General features: G+C 44.3%; 1 protein-coding gene across 1 annotated transcript in view; it reads right to left on the bottom strand.

Moving 5' to 3' along the window:
• Window positions 1-3,013: 3,013 nt before the first annotated feature.
• The window catches only part of SYT9 (synaptotagmin 9), a 184,010-nt gene continuing 166,773 nt past the window's right edge, over window positions 3,014-20,250 (bottom strand). Inside the window, exon 7 of the mRNA XM_029208564.1 lies at window positions 3,014-3,367. Coding sequence (XP_029064397.1) covers window positions 3,359-3,367 — 9 coding nt within the window. The 3' untranslated portion in view covers window positions 3,014-3,358. The remainder of the gene's footprint in view (window positions 3,368-20,250) is intronic.

Genomic DNA, 20,250 nt, shown 5'->3' with positions numbered 1-20,250 from the left:
AAAGTGGCCCCAATGAGATGAGCCACACTTTCTGGTATTCCATTCTTGTGTAATCCCTTCCCCTTGAATCTAGGCTGGCCCTGTGACTTGCTTTTGACCAACAGTCTGTGGTGGGAATGGCTCTGTGTTGTTACTTCTGAGGTTATTTAGAAGAGCCTTGCAGCATCTACTGGGACCTCTTGCAACGTTAGCTCTGGGGGAAGCCAGCCGCTATGAAAGCAGTCTGACTGCCTTGAGACCTCCATGTTGTGAGGAAGCACAAGCTAACCATGTGACGAGACTAGGTGTAGAGAGACGCCCAATCAGCCTCCAGCTGTTCTGGTCATCCCAATAGAGGAGCCAGATGTATATGCAAAGAGTCCATCATGGATATCCTGCCCAGTTCCGTATTCAGATGATACCAGCCTCAAGCTGCCATCTGATAGCAACCGTAAGACTCCAAGAGAGAGCAATCACCTAAACACCGCCAACCCACAGAATCGTGAGAGATAACTTGCCATTTAAACCACTAAGTTTTGTAGTGCTTTGTTATGCAGCAATAGATAATTGGGACACCCACCAGGACAGGATGGCCATGAAGATAGCAAGACATTTTCCGTATCTATCTTTTGTCAGTCTTGTTGGCTTGAGAGTATGCCTCTCTTCTCTTCATATGAAATGTAGTTCTACTGATGGCCATAAGGACAAAATCATTCCATTTACAGTCATGCTTGTTTGGGCATTTTGAAAACATCCACACTGTAGAAACCATTCCTTTCCCTCCCCTCCCCTATTCCTCCTCTGGTCATGCACCAGTGTACTTCCTAGGTATCACATCGCCTGCAAAATGTGCCCGGTTCACTGGCTGGGAAGATGCTTTTGCAGCAACACGCAACCAGGGCAGATCTCCTTGAAGACAAAGGCAGCAAGAGGAATGGGCTGAGAATCAGTGCTAGGTGATTGAGGGAGACAGTTGGTTTCTCCCCATCTCTTGGAACCAGTTTTCCCCAAGGTCTCTTCCAAAGATCTAACCAGGTTATATCCCTTTCCACTGCCATTTCCATCTTTTCAAGGTACTTTAATTTCCTTCTCTATCCTGGAAAAGACAATGGAGAATTACCTTCCCCCCAAGTTCAATGAAACAAGGTTGGAATTTTTCAAAAGGAATATTTACTAGGAAACTAAAGGGAAACCAAACAGAAGGCAAGAGAACAGAGGCAGAGTTGCAGATGGGCTCAAGGAGTTCAAATTTATAACCAGCCTCTGGCCACAGCTGGACTGTTAGGCAAAGCTCTCCAGCACAAGCCACCTGCCTGCCTCACTTTGCCTGCTGGCCCCTACAAAGCCACCTTCTGTTTCATAACAACAAGCCAGTAGCATACTCATAAGTACCCCAGGGCTGCTAGTTCTCTAGGCAGGAAGATCTTAGTCTGGGGAACAACAGGCACAGCTGCCCCAGGACCTCCTACCCAGGCTCCCAGTGCCAAGGACAAGTCAAAGTTTATTGGGATGGCTGCCTGATATCTACTGGGGCCAGTCTGGTTTCTCTGGGACCATCCTCCTGGGCTCATCTGCCTGGATCTAGAGATAATATTTCTGCTGGCACTAGTCCTTCATGCTTTGGTTCTAAACACTGGTATGATGGAAGATGTCTGAATGCAGAGGAATAGGCAGAAGGAACCTTGGGCAAAGAAGGTTGAATTCTTCTCATGTCAACAGACATAGGCAGAACCTTGGGTTCCCTTTGGATCCTGGAGGGTGAAAGCCAGTCAGAGATGGAAATGGATTAGGCAGGCTGGGGAGCACGTGAAGCTGGAATATTGTAACGCTGCCTCATACAACCAAAGGTCTCCATCCTTTTAAGATCTGACATTAGGGTAGTTTCTTGTACTGGGTAGCTGTGGCAATAAGAACTTTCTGAAGACCTGCAATGATTGTGCTTCCACCCAGTTAGTCCCACATGGAAGTGTTAATTCAAATGAAGATAAATGAGCTTCCCAGGATGGTAAACTACAGTCCAACTCTGGATTCTGCTGCAAAGCGACTGTACGAAAGGGAAATGCTGTCTTGGAGAAATGGTGCAAATGTATGGACGGGGCACCTTACACCTATAATGGGAGAGAGAGGTAACAATACCACCCCCAGGGCATGCTGAGGCCTTTAGTTTCATTTGTACGGAGGCAGAAGCAATGAGGATGAAGAACACAGCGGGCAGTGGGTTGGCTGATGTGGTCACAAGGGAAGCCGAGTAATGAATGTGATACCCGGGGAGAGCCTCTGACCTTCACTCCTGCAGGTATTTCCATTCCCCAAGTGCTGTGAAAGTGATGCATGTGTCCAGAAGTGAAAGGAAACCTGTCGGTGGCTGCCCAAGGCTATGCCTCTGGGCTGTTGCATGTGGAAATACCCCAAAAGGCACTCAGGCCAAGAAGGCCCAAAAGTTGTGCCTTGAATCAGGGGCCAGCCGTATCATCTCTCCAAGAACTCAGCTCACTCAATGGTACTTCTGTTTCTGAGGCTGTTCCCTCAGTGGACAAATGTACCTGGGAAAGGTATTCCAGAATGCCTATGCCACTGAGATGTATGCCTCTCTAACAGGGATGACAATGGACTTTCATTCTCATTGCCAACACCAGTTGAAAGGAAGTGGCTACTGGCCATCTTGAAAACAGTGTTGGGGATTCTGACTCCTCACATCTGGGTTTAGCAGAAGAGAGGGCCATGATCAACTGGTACTCACTGCCATGTACATGGGAGTAGGCAGCGAATTTGCTGTGAACTAGACCTCTTTGTACTCGATTTTCTCCAGGGTAACAGCTTGTTTATCCTATTACTCTCCTGGGGCTATTCCTTGCAAAGCTGCAGTGCTTCTTGGGTGAAATTATTTTCTGCGGACAACTATTAGCTCAGTGGTCGTCCAGTGTGAATTAGAACTGCTTCCTATTTAGCACCTGGATAGATTTTAAAATATTCTGTCCTTCCAGGGCCTTCAAGCAAATAACATCACGTCAGGGTGACACTGCCAGGGCAGCTGCTAAGACCCCATCACCAAGGGCCTTATGTTAATCATTAAGAGTCCTTTAGGCACTCTGAGTACTCTCACTGTATCAGGTGGTTTCTTCCATAGTCCAATCTCAATTCTTGGCCAGAAGAGATGTGCTTCCCCTACAGCATACCACCTTAGGCCACCTGAAGACGGCTGGACTGTTCACGTTCAGCAAACCCAATCTGGAAAGAGGGCCAGTTACTGCTGTGGTTACAGCTGAATATTTGGTCACTGGCGTCGTCTAGATGTTGTTGGATGGGAAAAGTTACTGAAGATCTTTGTAAGATGGTTGTCCTACTGTGTTCTTGGCATAAGTGGTCCTCTTACCCACAGTCATCGTTTCTGTAGGAAGAAGAAACAAAAAGAATGCTTTGGTTTTCATCCATATATATATATTTTTTCCGTTATTTTCTTTTTTTAATTGAAGTACAGTTGACTTACAATGTTGTTAATTTTGCTATACAGCAAAGTGATTCAGTTATACATAAATATGTATGTATGTGTGTGTATATATATACATATATATATACACACATTTGTTTTTAAGTGTTCTTTTCCATTATGGTTTATCATAGGATATTGAATATAGTTCTCTGTGCTGTACAGTAGTACTTCGTTGTTTATCCATTCTATACGTAAAAGCTAACATCTGCTAACCCCAACCTCCCACTCCATCCTTCTCCCATCCGCCTCCCCCTTGGCAACCACCAGTCTATTCTCTGTGTCTGTGATTCTGTTTCTGTTTCATAGATGGGTTCATTTGTGTCATATTTTAGATTCCACATATAAGTGATGTCATATGGTATTTGTCTTTCTCTTTCTGACTTACTTCACTTAGTATGATAATCTCTAGTTGCATCCATGTTGCTGCAAATGGCATTATTTTGTTCTTTTTTATGGCTGAGTAGTATTCCGTTGTATATACGTACTACATCTTCTTTATCCATTCATCTGTTGCTGGACATTTAGGTTGCTTCCATGTAGTGGCTACACTACTTCCATGTAGTGGCTACATAGTAGTGAATAGCACTACTATGAACATAGGTGGCATGTATCTTTTTAAATTACAGTTTTGTCTGGATATGTGCCCAGAAGTGGGATTGCTGGATCGTACAGTAATTCTATTTTTAGTTCTCTGAGGAACCTCCATACTGTTTTCCACAGTGGCTGTACCAACTTACACTCCCACCAACAGTGCAGGAGGGTTCCCTTCTCTTCACACCCTCTCCAGCATCTGTCATTTGTAGACTTTTTTTTTCAACTTAAAAAAATATATAAATTTATTTATTTATATTGTTAATTTTTGGCTGTGTTGGGTCTTCGTTGCTGCGTGTGGGCTTTCTCTAGTTGCCGAGAGCAGGGGCTATTCTTCATTGCGGTGCGTGGCCATCTCATGGCGGTGGCTTCTCTTATTGCGGAGCACGGGCTCTAGGCATGTGGGCTTCAGTAGTTGTGGCATGTGGGCTCAATAGTTGTGGCTCACAGGCTCTAGAGCGCAGGCTCAGTAGTTGTGGCACACGGGCTTAGCTGCTCTGTGGCATGTAGGATCTTCCCAGATCAGGGCTCGAACCCGTGTCCCCTGCACTGGGGACACGGGTGAACCCGAATCCACCCTGCTGGTGGATTCTTAATGACTGCGCCACCAGGGAAGTCCCATTTGTAGACTTTTTAATGACGGCCATTCTGATGGGTGTGAGGTGGTACCTCATTGTAGTTTTGATTTGCATTTCTCTAATAATTAGCAATGTTGAGCATCTTTTCATATACCTATTGGCCATCTGTATTTCTTCTTTGGAGAAATATCTATTTAGGTCTTCGGCCCATTTTTTGATTGGGTTGTTTTTTTTGTTGTTGTTGTTGAGTTGTATAAGCTGTTTGTATATTTGGGAAATTAAGCCCTTGTTGGTTGCATCATTTGCAAATATTTTCTCCCAGCCCATAGGTTGTCTTTTTGTTTTGTTGACGGTTTCCTTTGCTATGCAAAAGCTTGTAAGTTTGATTAGATCCCATTTGTTTACTTTTGTTTTTATTTCTACTGCCTTGGGAGACTGACCTAAGAAAACACTGGTACGATTTATGTCAGAGAGTGTTTTGTGTATGATCTCTTCTAGGAGTTTTATGGTGTCATGTCTTATGTTTAAGTCTTCAGGCCATTTTGAGTTCAGACAATACTACAAAGCTACAGTAATCAAAACATCACAGTATTGGCACAGACATAATGGATCAATGGAACAGAATAGAGAGCCCAGAAATAAACACACACACCTACGGTCAATTAATCACTGACAAAGGAAGCAAGAATATACAGTGGGAAAAAGAAAGTCTCTTCAGCAAGTGGTGGTGGGAAAGTTGGACAGCTGCATGTAAATCAATGAAGTTAGAACACACCGTCTCACCATACACAAAAATATTTCCTTTTTTTTTTTAGCACTGAAGTATAGTTGATTTACAATGTTTAAGTATATAGCAAAGTGACTCAGTTATATATATATATATATATATATATATATATATATATATATATACACATACATACACACATATATGTTCTTTTTCAGATTTTTTTCCATTATAGGTTATTACAATTGAATATAGTTGAATATAGTTCCCTGTGCTAACAGTAGGTCCTTAATGTTTATTTTATATACAATAGTGTATATCTGTTAATCCCAGTTTATCCCCCTACCCTTCTCCTTTGGTAACCATAAGTTTATTTTCTATGTCTGTCATCCATATATTTTTAATGGGTATCAGACAAGTGCCAGGCACTGTGATACTTGCTGGGGATACAGATACCATGAGGAAGACACAAATCCTGCTATCAAAGAGCTCACAGAGGGAGAGATTACAACGTGAGAAGCTAAACAACAGAGATGTGTGTAAAATGCGTAGGAGCAAAGAGTGGGGAAGGACAAACTTCAAGGGGATTGAGGTCTACAGGGAGGATTCTGAAGATGTCTTGAGCTGGGCCATTTAGGCTGAAGGGGAGGCCGTCAGGAGAGAAGGAGGGAAGGCCACTGTGGGCCAAGGAAGTTGGAGGGACTGTCAGAATTTGGTGTGAGAAGTGGAGCAGGAGGAAGTAAGCCTGGGGAGGGGAGAGTGGTTCTGCGTGGTGTGACACCCCTTCCGTGCTCTCAAGCTGTAGGGGGTGGGCTTTTTCACTGGAGCCCCAGACTTAGAGTAGCAGGATATCTTGTGATTCACACTCAGCCCGGCATTCAAGTTAATTTAAACTCAGGGCATCTTCCAATACAGACTAAGAATATTAATGCTGCAGTCACAGAGAGAAAGAAAACTGGAGTCACTTCTATGGACATAGCAATAACAAAAAGCAAACGTAAACCATGGGAGAGCTGCAAACGTTCCCAAACTGGAATGTGTGGACTGCATTTCAAAGGTCAAATGTTCATGTGTGAGGCTATTAGAGAAAGTAATACAAGCCAGAGCATAACTGGTGAAGGTAAAGCCAAGTCTGACGGTGACCCTGGGCTCTGAAGTGTGTGCATGGGTGTACACCCATACCCCTGGGAGAAGAATATTCTTTTCTGGATCTAGGAGGAAAATGTGAATGGATATTTCCCTTATATTGTGATTCAAATTCAACTTTCCCAGATGCTCTGGAGCACCCTCCAGCTGGCTCTGCTTCCCAACCCACCACCCACATCAGGTTCTGGTTCCCAGAGCCCCTTCTGCCAGCTGTGAGACTCATACTGCAGGCCAGCTTGCCAGTCCCTGAATCCTTTCTTATCAGCAAGGCAAACCATCAACAGGCTCAGCCCCACCAATGAATGCCATGTGGTCTGGAATTAGCTGTGCTGCTATTAGCCAGTGAGGCCATACGCCACACGCCTTCAGTTTTTGATTATCTATAGTGATACGAACTTTACAAATCCTTAGAAGAACCCTCTGAAGTTCTTTACTGAAGGATACAGAGATGTAGAGAGATTAGTTTGCCCAAAGCCATGCTAAGTGTCAGAGTCAGAATTTGAACCCAAGATTTCTAACTACAAAGTTTAAGCTTCACAGTATTTACAATAGCCAAGACATAGAAGCAACCTAAATGTCCATCGACAGACGAATAGATAAAGAAGGTGTGATACACACACACACACACACACACACACACACACACACACACACTGGAATACTACTCAGCCTTAAAAAAGAATGAAATAATGCCATTTTCAGCACCATGGATGGGCCTAGAGATTATCATATGAAGTGAATTAAGTCAGAAAGAGAAAGACAAATACCACATAGTATCACTTATATGTGGAATCTAAAATATGACACAAACGAACTTTTCTACGAAATAGAAATGGACTCACAGACATAGAAAACAAAGGAAAGGGGGTGGGGGAGGGATAAACTAGGAGTTTGAGATTAGCAGATACAAACTACTACATATAAAATAGGTAACAATAGGGGCTTCCCTGGTGGCGCAGTGGTTGCGAGTCCGCCTGCCGATGCAGTGGATATGGGTTCGTGCCCCGGTCCGGGAAGATCCCACGTGCCGCGGAGCGGCTGGGCCTGTGAGCCATGGCCGCTGAGCCTGTGCGTCCGGAGCCTGCGCTCCGCAACGGGAGAGGCCACAACAGTGAGAGGCCCGCGTACGCAAAAAAAAAAAAAAAAAAAGATAACAATAAAGTCCTACTATACAGCACAGGGAACTATAGTATGTTCAATATCCTGCAATAAACCATAATGGAAAAGAATATGAAAAAGAATATATATATATGTATAACTGAATCATTTTGTTGTATACCAGAAACTAGCACAACATTGTAAATCAACTATACTTAAATTTAAAAAACTTTAAAAAATAAAATGAAATAAAAAGTTTAAGGTTTAGCAATTATATCATTCCTAAACGCACTGTGTAAGTTCAGTCTATATATCTGAGCTTCTGCCTTGGTTTTCTAGATACTCTAAATCTAGCCAGATGAGGTAACTTTAAGAAACCCTAATCCAAGCTAGCAGCATGCCGCAGGTGCTGCGTATCCCACTTCAGCTTCCTACCTTCTTATTCCATTTCTCTGGATTCCCCTGGCCAGTGGCCTGCATGTGTATCTCACTTGCCCCCTCAGCTCTATACCCCATTCTTCCCTGTTATGACCTTAGTTTCGCCTCTTCATTTGCATAGTCCCTCCAGACTGCTTTGGGTAGAGCTCTCCCAAAATGCCCAGCCTTAGGGACTACCTCTGTACCTGGTTTGTTATGGCCTTACCTAAGGCCTGCTTAGAGGGCTGGGCTATGACCTCAGCCCATCTTTTAACAGTCCCCATACCCAGGAATACCATCAGCAGAGGCCATGCTGCCAGTGGTCAAATCACAGTACAGCTCCAAACTGATCTCTATAACTGCCTTGCTCACTTGGTGAAGTCTCCTTATGTGCTCTTAGCTGGAATCAAGTTCAGCCCCTGGGAATGCTGTGGAGCAGCCTACTGGTCTACCCCTTCTTGACCTGGGTGACTTTTCTGGGCCCTGATCCTGCCTGGTCCCAGCATCCTTGTTTTCCTACTCTGGACAGTGCCACTAAGGCCCCAGAACACTTTTGGTCTGCCAGCCCACAGGATGAAGGGATTAAAGAAGTTTCAACACCTCTGGCAGAGTGGTAAGGTCACTTCTACCAGGAATCTTACAAAAAAAGCTTTTGTAAACAAATTTCTCCCAGGGAAAGTCAGGTATACAAGTCAGGCATAAGAAAAAGTAGTTGAGTTTTTCCAGGAGAAGGACAATTTTGAGTATGCCATGGGTGTACTGTGCTGGGGCTCAGTCCTTTTTGCCTCTCTTGTGGGAGGAAGACTTGAAAAACTCAACCAACCCCCCCAAAATAAGCAAATTACAATATCTTTCTAAATTCTTGTAACCTAATAAGCTGTTTCTCAGCCAAGATTTCTGTTAAATGAGGTATAAGGAAAGATTTTTCTGTAGTTCAGAAGAGCAATGACCCAGTAGGAATGGTGGTGGGATGGGGTGGTGGAGACTGTGGCATCAAGGTCGGAGACAGCAGTGGTGGTTCAAGTACTGGTGGCTGTAAGGCTGCCTCGCCGGTTCCAGTGCTGGTACCGGGCCCATTTCAGGGGGCAGAAGCAGCAGCGTCCTTGTTATCGGGAAGCGCCAGGGGTTTAGAAGGTATCAGGAACTTCAGTGGCATCAACAAGATGTACTGGTTACAATCTTATCTGAACAGAGGGGATTTTAAGCAAATTCAATTGTTCTGAGACATATGGATTTGATTTGAATTAAATTGAATTGAAACTAAAGATGAGAACTGTCCCAATGAAAACTGTAATGTGAAGTGACATTTCTATCACAAAAATGACAGCTGATGTGAGACAGGCCATTGAGACTGACCCCAAATTAAGAACATGAAAAGATTAAGTAGATCATTAGATAATATCTGCCTGTGAATTGGAAAATGGGTTTTGATTACAGGAAGTATCTAAGGGCTTTGAAATAAGAAGCTTGTCAAAAACTGAAGTGACTCATTACATGATCCAATCTTATTATACTTAATACTGTTAAACTTGTATTTTAAAATTTTATTTTTAAAATAAACATAAAAATCTTGGGATTTCATTGACTATTTATTACTTAACACAGCTCTTCAAATATATGAAGAGAGCTTCCCTGGTGGCGCAGTGGTTGAGAGTCCGCCTGCCGATGCAGGGGACACGGGTTCGTGCCCTGGTCCGGGAAGATCCCACATGCCGCGGAGCGGCTGGGCCCGTGAGCCATGGCCGCTGAGCCTGCGCGTCCGGAGCCTGTGCTCCGCAGCGGGAGAGGCCACAGCAGGGAGAGGACCGCGTACCGCAAAAAAAAAAAAAAAAAAAAAAATGGAGAAACATAATGCCTGGCCCGCTTAGAATTTGATTCTTCCCTTCCCAATTTCCCCAAGGAGGGCATTCTCTAGTCTTCACTCCCCCTCGCATCTTGAAGAATCAGTATGTTAAAGAAAGAAAGCAGTGTGAATGTAACTGCATTTCCAGCCAGGAGATTGGGGCCAAAGACAGAAAATGGAAGCGTCCATTTGGGTAATAACTACTGTCTATTGAGCACTCAAGCACCTGCTTTACCCTAAGAGCTTTGCAAACCTCTCATTCAATACTTGTCTCGACCCTCTGGGACAGATGTCACAATTACTTTTTTTACAGAGGTAACTGAGTCTGAGAAAGGCCAAACAACAAAGGTTGTAAATGGCAGAGCCAGGATCTGCCATCACGCATTTATGGATCCAAATGTGTGCTCTTAGGTACTCTGCCCAGGATGGCAAATTAGGGCACCTTGAATGCCAATTCCACTACAGCGCCTTTCTAAGGATTCTCAGTTCAGAAAAGAACTCTGAACAGTCCAGACTTCATAGGAAAGCATGCTAAGATCCATTGTCAGGTCAACCTTGAGGGGAAGGTGGTGAATGGTGACATGTGTGACATGCAGGCTGTTACTGAGAGGGGTTCATCCGAAACAAGCAAGAAGCAGGGCTATAAGTGAGGCACCGTTCATAAGATGAGTGTTGTCAAGGTTTTTCAGACGAAGGGGCAAGTTAGGGAACTGCCGCAAGGAAAAACTTATTCTACCTGATGAAGTCAAGTAGAGGATTTTTGGGTTGGTTACTCCAAGTTTACATTCAGTACATTTATTAATTAATTGGTTCAACAAGCATTTATTGAGCACCAGGCAAATGTGCTGACCACTAGAAACAAGAAGATAACCAACGCACACCCTGCTCTTGAAGAGCTCAGTTGTCAACAGATGACTAGAGAACCGAGGATGATGAGCAAGAAGAAAGAGTAAATGAGGTCTTATCAGGAAGCTTGACTGTAACTGTTAAGCAGTATGTGCATATGCATGTGTGTGTGTGTGTGTGTGTGTGTGTGTGTGCGCGCGCACGCACGCGCACAGGCGCACATAGCTCCATCTACTCAAATCAGGGAAGGAAGAAAAAAGTTATGATAAAAAAATTGGGTAAGGGTGAAAGTTGAAAGGTTCCTAGGATATAAATGATGCACTGGATTGAGGGAAAAAAATCCCATTTTAAAAGCCTGAGGATGTCTCCCACTGACAATGCAGCTAGCAGAAGCCAACCATAAGAAGAGACTTCCTTTGTTAATGCATAGCTTTGGTGAAATCTCCCTGGGAGGCAGCCCATGCCGGGTCCCAGGTCTGTGCACAGGTATCCTACCTTTGTAATTTGGGACTCAGATCTCTGCTAATCTCAGTCACTATAGAGGACTTGAACAGATAATTCTATTCCTGTTATTTGGAAAAGTAACTTTGTAATGCCAGAAAGGTATAACATACAAGAATAACAAATGAGGAAGTAATGATGCTTTTGTGTTAAGTCATATTTATTTAAGTGTAATAACACAATTTTGCTTCGTTTATGTTTTGTTCATGTTTTTAAAGTAAATGCTTAATGAAATGATATAGTAGAAATTTATCAGACTTACGATTTTTAGTGCATATATTTAGGAGAACTTAACTTGTTAAATTTATAGTCAATATTCAAATGCTTAGGAAAATCCAATATACTAAATTTATGAATTTGATTTTTAAGATGTTGAAATGCTCAAGGCAATTTAATCTAAATGTATAAGATTTTATTTATTACCATTATAGGAGTTAACAGTCCCTGAGAACAATTCTGTTTAACACCTACTGTGTTAGATATCTGAAGTGTTTCATATAATCACATTTTAAATTTGTGACCTTAGTTTGAAATGTTTAAGGGAAAATAGTCAAATCAATTGCTTATACAGTGTTTAAATATTACAAGAATTTTTTGCTAGATTTATAAGGTTTTTTCCCCATTAATTTGAAATATTTAAGAGAATTTGATTAAGTGTGAAACTGGCTTTAGAACTCTAGGGAAATTTAATCTGTCAAATTAATGAGCTAATTGAGAATAAAGCAAAGAACAAGTAAAAATGAGCATTTTAATTTCAAAACAAAATGATTAGATTTATTATCATTATAACAGTTAACACTATGTAGGATCTAGTATGTACTGTTTTAAGCATATTACACATATTAATCTATTTACTCCTCACCACGATTCTTTGAGGTGGCTTCTACTATTATCCCCACTTTATAGATGAGGAAATTGAGGTACAGAGATGTTAAATGACTGCTTTACCAAGTGCTACAGTCTGAATTGTGTACCCTCCAAAATTCATCTTTGCAGATGGGGTCAGAGCAGGCAATCAGGGTTAGATGACATCATGAGGGTGGGGCCTTCATGATGTGATTAGTGTCCTTATAAGATGAGACACCAGAGCGCTCTCTCTTCTTCTCTTTCTTTCTCTCTACCTACCATGTGAGGACACAGTGAGAAAGTTGCCACCTGCCATCCAGGAAGAGAGCTTTCACCAGAACCCAATCATGCTGGCACCCTGACCTCTAACTTCCAGCCTCCAGAACTGTGAGAAAATTAATTTCTGTCGTTTTAGGCCCCCAGTCTGTGGTATTTTGTTATGGCAGTCTGAGCTAAGACACCAAGTATATTACTTTCCTAGGGCTGCCATAACAAAATACAACAAACTGGGTGGCTTAAGTCAACAGAGATTTATTCTCTCACAGTTCTGGAAGCCAGAAGCCTGAAATCAACATTTGAGTGGGGCCATGCTCCCTCTGAAGGCTGTAGGTAAGAATTTCCCCTTGCTTCTTCCTAGCTTCTGGTGGTTACCGGCAACCCTTGGCTCCTTGGCTTATAGCTGCATCACTCCAATTCCTGTCTTTATTATCATGCTGCATTCTCCCTGTGTGTCCCTCTGTGTCTTCACATCGTCTTCTTATAAGGATCACATCGTCTTCTTATAAGGACACTAGTCATTGGATTTCAGTCCCATCATTTGGGGCCCAGTACAACTCCATTTTAACTTAACTACATATATCTACAAAAACTATTTCCAAATAAGGTCACATTCTGAGGTTCTAGGTAGATAGGAATTTGGGGAGGAACACTATTTAACCCAGTATCCCATGTCACCATATTCAGCACATTGATAAACCCAATGTCAGTTCTCAGTCCTCATTTTACTTGACCTATTGGCAACATCTGACAGATCTGATCATCCCTTTCTCCTGGAAACAACTGCTTTTCTCTTGTCTTTGGATAGTACAAGTTTCTTACTACTACAATGACTTTCTCTTTCCTATTCTCTGTTGGTTCTCTTCTTTCCCCTACTTTTTTTTTTTTTTTTCCCCTACTTTTAAGTGTTGGAATGTCCCAATTTTTAGTCCTTGGGCCTCTTCTCTTCTCCATTTACATCTCAACCACAACTTTACAACTACAGTTTGACCTACCTCTGGAAATCTAGATTTCTGTATCTAACTGCCACTGATGTCTCCCTGTAGATGCATCCAATAGATGCTTCAAATGTAGTAGGTCCAATTCCTGACTGCCCTGCACAGGGGCTCCACTTGCAGTCTTCCTCAGCTCACTCCATGGCAACTCCATCTTTCCAGTTGCTCAGGCCCCAAACATTGGAATCATCCCTTCGCTTGTCTGTCACACCCTACATCAGGAAATCCTAATAGGTCTCCTTCCAAAATATATCCAGAATGTAACCACTTCTCACCTCTACTGTTTCCATCTAGGTAACAGTGGCAGACTCCTAAAGGTCTCCCCACTTTCACCCTTGCCCTGATATAGTCTATTCCCAGCACAGAACCAGAGGGAACAATTGTAAGCCCAGGGCATGTAGTATCTCTCTTCAAAATGTTGCAATGACTTTCCTGTTCATCTCAGAGTGTGAACCAAAGTCCTTATGAAGATCTACTAGGTTCTTTGTAATTGGGCCCTGCCCACCCTGTGTACCGTCCTGATCTCACTCCTATTACTCTCCCTCTGCAACTCCCACACTGCTCTCCTCACTGTTCCTTGTACGAACTTCCTTAAGGCCTCAGTGCTGGCTGTTCCCTCAGCCTGCATTTCCACATGGCTTGCTCACTCATCTCCTTCAGGTGTTTGCTCAAATGTAAGAATTCTTCTTGAGACCTACCATTACCTCTATTAAAATTAACCTCCCTTTAAAAAACACAACCAAGCAACAAAAAAAAACCATTACCACATTTCTGATTCTCCTTACTTTCTTGTATTTTTTGTAGTACTTATCACCTTCAATATTATATACTATGTTCATTTACAATGTTTATTTTCTGTTTCTTTCACTAGAATATAAGCTTTACGAGGGCAAAAGTTTTTGTCTATTTCTTTCTCACAGATGTATACCCAGAGTAGTGTGGTACTCAATCAATATTTACTGGACTGATCATTACTTGGACAGAATGGCACAATACGACAAATTATGCAGGAACGCAAAGAGGAATCTTGAAAGATTGCTGAGATAAGCAACCAGCATGGTGATTACAACCATGAAGGAATTCTGAGCTTCCTGTAGGAAACAGTCATGGATCTCCCAATGTGCTTTTAAACTAAGGTGATTCTTTTGCAGAGACATTTATGGAACTCTCTGCACTTTTGTGTTGCCACAAATATCACCTGTGATAATGACTGGGAATTTGACTGCATTGATTTAACTCTCATGGGCGTCATCTTGCAGTTGGAGAACTGAGTGCTGGAAGGAAGGTAGAGCTCATTTAGTCCTCAAGAAAAGGGAGCTTCTTTGGCTTTCAGAGCTAGCCCTGGGTTACTTTTATATATTAACAGAACCATATGCCTGTATGTTTGAAAATATGACACGCAGAGTCTTCCTAACAAATCAGCAATCATGTTCCAAGTTGTAAGACAGAAGAAATTGGAATTCTATCCAACAAGAAATTATTCGACACTGACTTTGTGCCAGGCATTTTGCCAGGTACTGGTTATACAATGATGAATAACAGTCTCTGTCCTCAAGGAGCAGTTGGATGTGCTGCAGGTGACTCATACACAGATAATATCAAGTGACACCAAATGTTAAGTTAGGGGTGGGCACAGGGTACTAGGAGAAAAGAACTCAGACAAGAGACATTTAACTCACAGTGGGACGATCTTCAGAATGCTTCCTGAAGAAGATGACTTCAGGAATGCTTAAAAGATGAGCTGGATCTAGCCAGGCAAAGAGGGGTGGAAAGGACAGCACACACACAAAAAGAAGTGAAAGCAGGAGTAGGGGCCATGGGGTGAATAAAAAGCATGGTGTGGACCACCAATGATTGGGCATGGCCTCAACATAATGCAAGGGGGAGATGAGGGAGGAGTCACAGAGGATTCTGAATGCCAAAATAAAGAACTTGATCTTGTTCTGGACAAAGGGCAGTTACTGAAGGATTTCAAGTACAGGAGGAACACAGTCACATTTGTGTTTTAGGACTTGGACCCCAGAAGCAGTGTGGAGAATGGATTGGAGAGCACACAAGAGAGCAGGGAGACCAGAGCAAGTGAGCATGTGGGAGCAGCTGAAGCACCCCTCGTGCCTTCGTAGTCCCCATCACCCTGGCAGTGAAGACGGGAAGGAGATAGTGGGTTTCGGCTCCTGAGAGCTCTATTAGGAGCTGGCCCCCAAACAGGACTAGAGTCTTTAAGTTCAGAGTTTCCTGAAAAGGGACAAATGGAGCTCTGAAAAAGAACAAAGAGCCACAAATGCCAAAGAGATCATGAACGAAGAGCCATATATCTACCCCCAACTGCCAACTGCCCCTAAACATTAGCGCACAGTAAATGGATGCTAGATCTGTTCACCTGTGAACTTGACTTCGGGATATTACCTTTATGGATGGTGGGCATTTTTTGGCTAAAGAACAAGATCCCAATGTCCTCAAGCTCTCATTTGCCTGACATTGGAGGGAGGTGCACCCAGCCTGCTGCAGGTGTGGGTACCTTGCATTTCTCCTCGGGATGCTTCCACCCACTGTAAGTAGCTGTGTGCAGGCTTCATCTGTCTTAATCCTCCCCCAGGCATGCTCACACTGACCAGTCCCCTCCTGTCTTCTGATCACCACATACTGGAGACTTATCTGTGGACCACAGAGGAAAGCCTCAATCACCACTGCAGCAAAGGTCAACAATGAGCCCAAATCAGTTAAATACAGTGAATTTAACTGATTCAGACCTCAAGGGGTTCACAGTCAAGAGAGAAGACAGATGTATTTAATAAACTATAAAGCTAGAGGCGGTAAGTGGTCAATGGGAGTCACCATCAAAGTATTAAGGGAACACTTCGTGCTAAGTGGGGTGCAGTTCACAGAAGAGGTGGCACTTAGATTGAACCCTGAGGATTAGGTAGGATTTATACGGTGAGAGTGTAGAGGAACAGTATTCTAGGGCAAAGAAGCATCAGGAGAAAAGGTACAAAATAGAAAATTAATTTAGAAAACATAAATAGGTATGACTATTTACCTAAAAGCTTCCATGTAAGCTTTTGAAGGAGAAAGACTTGGTCAAACCTGGGTTCTCCTTCCTAAGATGAATGGCTTAGAATGAGAAGGAAACGACTGCAGGGCTGCTGAAATCGCTTCCACAGAGCACCTGAGGGAGAGGTGACAGGCACCGGGCGACCTCCTTCTCAACACCTGCTGGGGCCAGTCTCCCCTGACTGGGTAGTGATGCCGGGATGTGCCTGCCCTGAACCAACTCCTGATTGTGCCGGTTGGACACAGCCTCAGGGCACACAGAGCACTGGAGCCAAGGGTATGGCCAGGTCTACCTAAACCACATGGACACAGAGGGAAGCCAGTGGATCCTCAAGGAAAATGGGGTTGTTTTACCAGAAGAGGAAAGAAGAAACACTGCGTATGAAAAACCCTAAGTGTCCACTTCAGAGCTTTTCCCTTTAAGATAACCAGGGAAAATCATGTTCCAATATGAAGGAATCAAATCTTTGCAGCTACAACATTTAGCCTTATCAGAATACAACACTGAAAAACACATTTGTGGGAAAAACTCCACAGAATATAACATGACTTCTAAAATGAAAAAGAGTATTCCATTAGCTTTTAGGATTTTTTTAACGGGACTTTCAGTTAATCGGCTCTACTGTATACTGTCCCCTGCACGTCCTACTGGTTTTGAAAATTATGCTCATATCGAAGCAGATAATTTAGGTGGGGGGAAGAAACAGCAGAAGCAAAACAACTGAAAGTAAGTTAGCAAAAAACTTACATGACAAATCATCTGGGCATGTGAAGTTAAGGAACACTGAATCAGTGCCAGCAGGATGAAAACAAAAGAAATTTCCGGAAAGTTCTTAGGCACTGTTTTAGTTTTGTAGTCTTCATTGAGCTGAATAACAGCACAGAGGGGAAAAATCTTTTAGAACCAGCAGAGCTGACCAAGCATGGGACAACCTGGTTGTGTCTGACTGATAAAGCTGCGTCTTCTTCCGAGCTGAAGATCTGCTGGGGTGTGTAGGTTCCTGCAATTTCTTTTTCTAGGAAGAGGGCAACTTGATGATGAAGTGGTGAAGAGACAGCCTTTCCTAAGGGGGCGGAGAGAGGTCCCCATCTGGATCTAGCCCAAATTGCCTTGGTTTCTATGCCCAAGAAGCAATGGTATAGAACACTGTGATGTTAAAAGCTCTGTATGGAATCAGAAACATCTTAGTTTAAATCTGGATTAGTCAGCTTTTGCTGCAATAACAAACAACCCCCAAATCTCAGTTGCTTTCAGCAATAAATCTGTGGGTTGGCTACAGCTCTGCTGGGCTCAGCTGGACCTGGCTCCAGACAGGTAGAGGTCTGCTTCTGTGTCTTATTGTTCCAGGACCCAGGGAATTCCCATGACAGAGGCCAAAAGCTCAAGGGGTCAAATAAAAATATGTGATGCTTATTAAAGCCCTCACTTGGCACTGTCACCCCACCCACAGTCTACTGGATAAAGCAAGTCACAGGGCCAAGTCCAAGTCATTGGAGTATAAGGCCCTCAGAGAATGTGGAGAGGGAATACGACAATGGGCAGACAATGCCATCTACTTCATTATGCTAGCTCTACCACTTAACTGCCTCTCGATGTTTGATAAGTTAGTTCAGCCTCAACTTTTCTCATCTGGGGAGATAATACTGTTTACCTCACAGGGTGAGGGTTAAATTAGATGATGCACGTACAGCACTTAGCACAGTGCCCTGGATGGAGGAGATGTCACATGTAGGAAAGCTAATGTTGTCTTATTATTAATCTGAGGCATCAGATTACAGGTAAGGTGTGCCTGCTTGTCAGGAGCCCAGTGACCAGCACTGGGGAGAAGGTGGGACGCAGGATTGGCAGGTTACATGGGCACAGACCAGGGTAGCAGGAGAGGAGGGTGCTCAGGCAGGCACGTAAGAGTTGAAGGTGGTGGGAAGGCCAGGGGCACGAGACCCAAGGTTCATGAACATGGGGTGATGAACGCATGGACGTACGGGTGAGAGATGGCTCACGGCCCCTCTCAAACAACTCTGGGAGAGCAGCTGGGTTGGGAGAGCTTGTGCCTTTATCTTCCCACCCCCGGGGCAGCCTGGTCGCCCTACTTCCTCCAGGTAAGGCATACTTGGCCCCTGAGACCAAACCTGCCAGGCCTCACTCCCTCACCTTCCACCCACACTGTCCAGTAGCCTCTCCTCTCCCTACTGCCCCCCCACATCCTGTCCTGTACTTCCCCTGCCACGAATGAATCCCTTTGAACCATCCCTAGTCCTCCTCTGGGGCTTTCCATCTGCTGTCCATCCTTGACCTTTATCAAAGACTCCATCCCTCTCCTCCCCTTAAGTCAATCCTGCTTCTCTCTGATGTCACGACTCTGCCACCCTCTCCTCCGATCCCTTGAACTCCCCATACCTCAGGGTGGGGTGGTGGCATCGTCTCTTTTGCTCCTTGATGCCTTTGTTCCTACACCTTCTTGTAATACCGCCTGTCTACCCTCGACCTCTCCTCCTGCTACCACCAGGAGGAGAGGTCGAGGGTAGATGGCCTCTTGGCCACCTCCTTCATCTGTGCTGCTCCCGTTTTCCCTTCCAACCCCCAGTCCCACACTAATAACCAGGCCAGGGAAGTGTCCCACTTGGGTGCCAACACATACCACTGTGACACCAGAGCTGGGCATACGGTGGCAGTGGCGGGTGAGAAGAGTAATGCAGATCTCTGGAAAAGCTTTAGAGATGCAGCCTCTGACTCAGTGTGCCTACTGCAGAATTATCTCGGAGGTGAGTTATTTATACAAAAGGTGAGTTATTTTGAGAGAATTCTTTGTGCTCTGAAGCACAGGGGATTTTGCCACTTTATCAGACGATTTCAGTGAAGTCTGGAAAACGAAATCCATGCGCTACATAACGTCGGAGACGGTGGGTACAGTTGGTATTTTCAGCATAGATTGAAGTGGGATAATCACAGCGAGAAACTGCAGTAGGTAAAGCACAGTCGTTTCGCTGAAGCAGACACAAGCACATGCATTGGGATGCTTTCTTCTTTGGAGCAGGAGGTGTGTGCCGCTCCCCTGGTCTCCACTGTGTGGCCAGTGCGGCCGGGACTAGAGCTCTGAGTGGAGAAGATAAGACCCCGTGAGGGGTCTGTGTACACACCGCTCGTCTCACAGGAGCCTTCAAAGGCAATGATGTTTCCCGCAAGCCTCGGGCTAGACCTCCACACCTGAGCACGGCTTCCTTGCACGGCAAAGGCTGTTTGCAGAAGAGATCTGAGACAGAAGCAGGTGGTTCTGAAGTCCTTTCGGAGGCCATGGCCTCCTCTGCCCACTGTCCTCCCTCCCTGCTGCCTCGCCATCTCGTGCCTTCTCAGGTTGACAAGCAAAGTTACAAAGTTGTCTCGGAATGCGAAATAGCCCAAAGTCTGCAGGAGCCTGAAGCCCAGCTGTATTTCTCTCTTCGTGGACTGCTCAGGCTTTTCCTAAAAGCCCTTCTAGGGCAGGAGACCCCATACTGTCAGTCCAAGCACGGGATGCTGTCTGTGAGTGTTTCCGTTCACCTTTCAGTGGGTAGAAGTTGAAACACGTCAACTTCCAGAATCGTGCACTGAGTGCCAGTGAAGGACCCCCGGTCTGGGAGTCAGGAAAGGGGCTTGTGCAACTCATGCTGAGCACGTGGGAAGCTCGGCCCTGCCTTCTTGCCTCCCTCCTTCCCTTCTTCTGTCTTTCTCTCCTTCAGCCAGTTCCGAGCACCTCCTCACGAGGCGGGGTCTACCCAAGGCTGTGCAGGGACTCCGAGACACATGAGATTCCATCCCTGCTCCTAGGGAACTCATCGTCTAATCAGGAAAACACACACAAAGTTACAAAGCAGCCTTACGCGAGCTA

This window comes from Monodon monoceros, unplaced genomic scaffold (genome assembly GCF_005190385.1).
Source record: "Monodon monoceros isolate NGI ecotype Baffin Bay Population unplaced genomic scaffold, NGI_Narwhal_1 Super_Scaffold_7, whole genome shotgun sequence".
NCBI lineage: Eukaryota > Metazoa > Chordata > Mammalia > Artiodactyla > Monodontidae > Monodon > Monodon monoceros.
The sequence above is the reverse complement of the archived record's forward strand: the minus strand, read 5'-3'. Positions and strand labels throughout refer to the sequence as shown.